Here is a 6,468-nt window from a genome sequence, read left to right as displayed (position 1 = left end):
AATATCGATGTTTCAATAATTTTAATAGTTAATTTTAGTTAATATATTATATATTTTTTATAATTAAAATTAATTATTAAAATTATTAAAATATCAATATTTTAGATACACTTAAAATTCTCCCAATATCATAAATGTTTAGGCCTTACAAAATTAACATTGGTCATTCCCGTGTCAACATGACAAACTATACAAGGATGAATTTTTCACAATAAATTTTATAAGAAATCAAATATTTGCATGTTAAATGTGTGCAATTATACCTATTATGCAATGATAGAGAGGATAATTTATTATTTAGTTTTCAAAAAATATTGGAATAACTATCCTGAAATTTTGAAAAGAAAAACTTATAAAATAAATATATTAATAAAATAATATAATAAAAACTAACTATCATTATTTATATTTTCATCATAAGACTTTATTATTTTAATTTAAAATAAATAAAATTTTATTTTTTCACTTTATACTTCATCACTTTGAAGAAATTTGTCACATGCAATGTGGTTACATATGTATCTCTAGGAAGGGAGAAAAAAAAAAGACACAAACACAAATAATCATAAAACAATCACCATAAAGGTATTTAAACTGAAGAACATCTCTTAGATTAAATCATTAAAGTATACAACGACGAGAGGCGGACCCTCACCTTCTCCGAAAGATAGCGAGAGTGGAATTGGAATTTATTTTACGGTTTCGAGGGTGAAAACGAAAACAAGAATTTTTGCTCATTAAAAACTTAAACCATTCTGATCTTAAATTTTTGCAACTATCAAAATTCACCTTGAACGGTGCATCGAAATCCAAAGCTTAATAGCATAGCTACTCAAGATTTGGAGAATCAATAAGTATTTCTAGTATTCTTTGAATTTCAACAAGTTACATTTTAAAAAGAAAAAATACTTATATGATAACATCTTCGTATGAAGATGGTATTGTAAACTCTTAGATGATTAATTAAATATATTTAGTCAAACATATAATAGGTCACAATACCATTGCTTGTATCATTCATTTTGCACTTTCACCTAGAACAACCACATTATTCCGCTTAAATTGAAATTCCAGAATTCAATTGATGGCAGAATCCAGAAAATTCTAATAAATGATATCCAAATATACTGTGTCACTAGTAGATTATGTTAAGCAAAAAGATTTAACTTAGTATATACATAAGCACTAAGATAAATGCATACGCACACACATCTAAGAAACTCAAATGGGGAATGCGTGTCTGGCAAGATTACAACTCTAAGCTAAAAGTGATTAATTCCTCAACAGGGATTCTGGCAATGCATCTAACATGGCCTTAAGATCTTCAACATTTTCACAAGTCCTTTCTAAATGTGTGACCTTCACAACCTTCAACCCATGCCAACAACACTGCTTGCTCCTTGAACGGAGATAGCACCCGCACTTCTTTCTATCCATCAGCATCTCATAGAAAAACTGTTATTTTTGTGAAATAATGAGTAAAGTTAGAGGCTCCATATAACATTTTATTTATCTTATAAGTATTTGATATTATCAACACTCAAGAAATGAAACTTGGACTTAAAGTTGTAAAGGGGAAAATTCAAGCTGAAAATTTTGGAGACAATGACATACCACAATGAATGCCTTCATGTTAAAATTAGATTGCAAGCAGAATGAAATAGTTTTCAGGAAGCAACTTGAAAGCAACCAATTCATAAGGGGAAAATAGCGAGCTTCCATATTCATAGGAAAACATAATTGAACATGTTTAATACATGGAGGAGGTGATGAAACTTGCAATACAATACACCCACACCCAGGATTTCTCTAATCTGCAGAATTCAGGGTACAAACAGACAAATAAATAAATAAATTTGGAAAATATGCAAGCAGAAGGAACCAATCAAGTAGAAAGTGCATACTTACCGAAAATGACTCGTGGATAAAAAGAGAAAGAGATGCCAAAACCTTTTGGGGTTTAATGTTTTGGACAAATTCCCTCAAGCTATAAACATGACGATGATTCATAATCACACCGTAATGAGCATTGAGTTCAAGTTGATTAGAAATTCTCAGAAAAGATATGACAGGGTTGCCTTTCCCGTCATACTCGCAGGATAATAAATTTGGAGCATCAATGTTGACCTCCTTCAAGTTATAGCAATGTGATAAACTGAAGAACTTCAGTTCAGGACTTGGAATATTAATCCTTTCATGCTCAAACATAGAGCAATTATGTAACATCAAACTCTCAAGGAAAGGAATCCGATAAAACTGTTCAAGGAACCACTTGTTTGGGCTCCTCAAATTCTGCAAGCTCAACCATCTCAAATTTGTACAACTATCCAAAATCAGCTTGAAAGGTGCATCCATATCAAGAGCATGATAACATAAGTTCTCAAGATTCCGAGCATCAATATATACCTCTTGTATTCCTCGGATATCAGCGCCCTTCAGCTTTTGTAGACCTTGCAAGTTGCAAGCTTAAAGATTTTACCCAATAGGTCATAATTGTTGGGAATAAGACACCATTTCCTCTTGAGAAAACACCTTTGACAGAGAAATAAAATAGACACAATCACAACACAAGAATTTAACGTGGAAACTCCAATTACCGGAGAAAAAACCACGACCGTTGTCAAATGACAACCAGAGAATATCATTATGTGAAAATTGTTACAACACATAGACTTCTTTCTCTCACCGGCACCCCAGTACACCCACACTCTCTCAAAGCAAATATCTAACTATACCTCACAACACTCTCTGATAAAGAGTACAGAGGAAAAGAAAAAATCAGATACAAGCTTAAAGTGTTTCTGACTGGTGCGAAAACAAATGGAGAACTTAGCCTCATATTTATAGCCTAGGCCACCCACTCCATTTGCTATCCTGAGTAATGTGGGACTAATTCAACCAAATCCTAACAATCTCCACCTTGATTGAAATAGTCACACATCTTCAGCTTCCATTGTCAACACCGACAATTCTTTGCTGCCATTGTCTATACTGACAATCATAGTTCAGAGAACTATCATACTCCACCATGAAAGTATACTCACTTGGAATTAGACCACTCCAAGTATTTCACCTTGGTACAGATCGAAACCTTGCTGAAAATGCATGGTGCAACTTCCAAATTGGCTTTTCCTGGAAGTTCTTCAGCCATCGACCTAACTCCGCCACACACCTTGCATCTCAACTTACTATGTGAAAATTGTTACAACACATAGACTTCTTTCTCTCACCGCACCTCAGTACACCCACACTCTCTCAAAGCAAATATCTAACTACACCTCACAACACTCTCTAATAAAGAGTACGGAGGAAAAGAAAAAATCAGATACAAGTTTAAAGTGTTTCTGACTGGTGCGAAAACAAATGGAGAACTTAGCCTCATATTTATAGCCTAGGCCACCCACTCCATTTGCTATCCTGAACAATGTGGGACTAATTCAACCAAATCCTAACAATCTCCACCTTGATTGAAATAGTCACACATCTTCAGTCCATTTTTAAAATCCTTGGGGACTGATATGAGTAATTACTCTGTCGAAAAATGAACTAGAGACTGATTTGTCTGCCGAAATAAAACCTTGGGGATTGATCTGTGTATTAATTTTTTTAGGACTAAAATGTCCAATTTTAAAATCCTTAGGGACTGATTTGGGTAATTACTCTTTAAAAAATCTATTTTGTGAATTAAAATTTAAAATAATACATTTAAAATATTTAAATTGATATTAAATATATTCTAAAATTTATAATTAATAATTTGTAAAGTATAACCCATTTATATATTAATCGTTAGTCACATATAATAACCACACTCACAATCCATAAACTTTTTCTTTGGAAAAAAAGAAATGCTAGAGGGCCATCATAATTTATTACTTTTGGTCATCACTTAACTATCAACTCAAGTTCATTAATCTAATTCCTTTAGTCTAGTAATCCAACAACATACTTTGTCCCATACTGTTAAATATTGATGGCTAACTGATGGCTAAAGGCAATAAATTCTGATGGCCCTCTAGCATTCTTCGAACAAAAAAGTTAAAATCTTAACTAATCTTGATTATTGATTCTTTTTATTTTTGTTTTGCATTTAATATAAGTGAATAATTAAAAGTATAAACTAAAAATAATTTATTTTTATAAAAAAATATTTTGACAAACCAGCCAAACGAGCTTCGTAGGCTTTTTTAAAGCCTATGACCTAGCATTTTTAATTAATAGGAATTAAAAAAAGCCCAAACCTAGTCTATTTAATAAAACAAACCCAGACCTAGTCTATTTACTAAAACGAACCGAGCCACGAATTTCCGTCGAGTAGCCCGGTCAATTTCTACCCCTAGTTATAGGGTAAGTGAGAGAGAGAAATTGTGAGAGAAGAAATTTTCATATTTACAATTCATAATTTTTTTCTTAACAAAAAAAATTACAATTTTAACTAATTTTAACTATTGATTCTTTTTTTTGTTTTGTTTTGTGTTCAATATAAGTCAATAGTTGAAAGTCAAAATTAAGAATTATTTATTTTTACAAAAAAATATTATGATGAGCGACCTAACGAGTTTCGTAAGTTTTTCTTAAATCAGAAATATATATTTATTATAGGTAGAAGTCAGGAGTATACAAGTAATTTTATAATTCACTAACGTTTTTTTGACGTTTAATGTCAATAGGAACTAAATTAAAAAAAAATTAATGTATAGAGACCCAATTAAAAAAAAAAAAGCATAAGAACTTAATTAAAAATTCAATAAAACTATAGAAACCTACACAGTAATTAAACCTTTTAACTAATAAGCTTTTTAAAAAACTTAAATCGATCCCGTTTAATAAAACAAGCTGAGCTGAACTTGAAACGAAACAAGCCATGAGTCTCCGTCGAATAACCCAACCCACTTCTACTCCTACCTCTGATACAAATAAGACAAAAGAAGGATCACAAATACACAAATTATTGCAACAAAGGTCTACCAAGAGAAAAACAAAAAAATTAGTTACAGACCGACACCTAAGAGGCTAAGACACAACTAAGCCTACGCTTGTACTCTTAGAGGTGGCCAACTTAGTAAGCATGAACTAATCATGCGGAGCCTTGGACAAAGTGGCATTGTCACCTTCTTCTGCAACCTTCCTACATTTGGATGAGGATGAATTGGTAGAGTCTAGATAAATTTCAATCAGTCTGCAACTTTTTTTCGATCTTAAACAGAGATACTTGCAAATTCTCTTATCACCAGAATTGGTTTTCTCTGTTTATGCATGTCTCCCTGCGTAGCATTGGGGTGATTCAGGTTGTTGTTTGCTTTTTGACCCTCCACTAGCCTACTGAATTGGTCTGCCCTTAGTCATGCTCCCCATTCCGCTTCTTCCTCTCTTCCTTGCACCATGTTTGCAAGATTTCCTCTCGTATTTAAGTTGAAGGTCAATAATTTTGTTGTGACTTCTCAATATTCTCATCTTCCTCCTCAAGGATTTTGTGATGTCCAGGAAGACTTGAATTTTAAAATTTTTCTCCTCTTTTCCTTTCAAAGAGAATACAGCAACATCCATCACCTTTTTCAGCGTCTCTCTTACCTTTCTTCCCAATCCTTTGGTTTTACATTGTTCTGGTAAACTCTACAGTTATGTCCATATAAGAATATGAGAAAATTTTGCATCATTGATCAATGAATTTTCCCTCTTTTTTTTTTAGATTTAGATTATAATTCTTGAACAATCAAGGAGCCCCTTTCTTCATTATGAGCAATTGGATTTCATCTTTAAAAAAAAATTGAAATTTGATACCTCCGTAATCTAAAACGCAGAAGATTTTTGGTTGTCTCCATTATGTTTAAAGTAGCCTCCAATATATCTATACTGAATAATCTGTCTGTCAGTAATATTTCCATCAAATTTTTAGTACATAAATTCAATCCTTCCTTAATATCCTCATTAGCAAAAAATATAATCTATTCCTCCTCTAATTCAATCTATTTTCTAATTATTTTTGTGAGACAACATAAACTGTCATGGTAAATATCATTGACATTCTAAAAATTTTAACTAACAAAATAAATATTTTTTACAAACTCTAACAGAACTTAAAAACTCTAACAGCAGGGCACCTATATAAACTTTCACTAATTAATATGATCATTATTAGAACAATGATTAAAAGGAATTGAGATTTGATAATGAATGCGGTGGATGCCACGTGAAATTTTCACAATGGAAGAAACCCTCTTTTCAAGTATGGTCATAGGATAGGATAGGATTGGTTTCTTCTATGTTTTTTTTTTTTCCATAAAAAATAGAATGTATACGTATAAAATTAGTTATTATATATTTTTGTATAAATATATATATTTAAATAAGAGTAATATTAGGAGTATTAGAATTTATTATTTTTAGTTATTAGTTAGTTATCAATTTAATTATTTTATTTTAATTTTTTTAGTTTAATAATCTAATAATATACTTTATTTTATGTTT

General features: G+C 31.3%; 2 protein-coding genes across 2 annotated transcripts in view; both read right to left on the bottom strand.

The window, feature by feature from the left end:
* LOC107617023 (F-box/FBD/LRR-repeat protein At1g78750) overlaps positions 1 to 6,468 on the bottom strand; it is a 99,614-nt gene that overhangs the window by 31,543 nt on the left and 61,603 nt on the right. The window lies entirely within an intron of this gene.
* LOC107617019 (putative F-box/FBD/LRR-repeat protein At1g78840) overlaps positions 1,082 to 6,468 on the bottom strand; it is an 83,024-nt gene continuing 77,637 nt past the window's right edge. Inside the window, exon 4 of the mRNA XM_021111640.1 lies at positions 1,082 to 1,455. Within this exon, the coding sequence (XP_020967299.1) occupies positions 1,273 to 1,455 (183 nt within the window). The 3' untranslated portion in view covers positions 1,082 to 1,272. The remainder of the gene's footprint in view (positions 1,456 to 6,468) is intronic.

Source organism: Arachis ipaensis, chromosome B09 (assembly GCF_000816755.2).
Source record: "Arachis ipaensis cultivar K30076 chromosome B09, Araip1.1, whole genome shotgun sequence".
Taxonomy (NCBI): domain Eukaryota; kingdom Viridiplantae; phylum Streptophyta; class Magnoliopsida; order Fabales; family Fabaceae; genus Arachis; species Arachis ipaensis.
The sequence above is the reverse complement of the archived record's forward strand: the minus strand, read 5'-3'. Positions and strand labels throughout refer to the sequence as shown.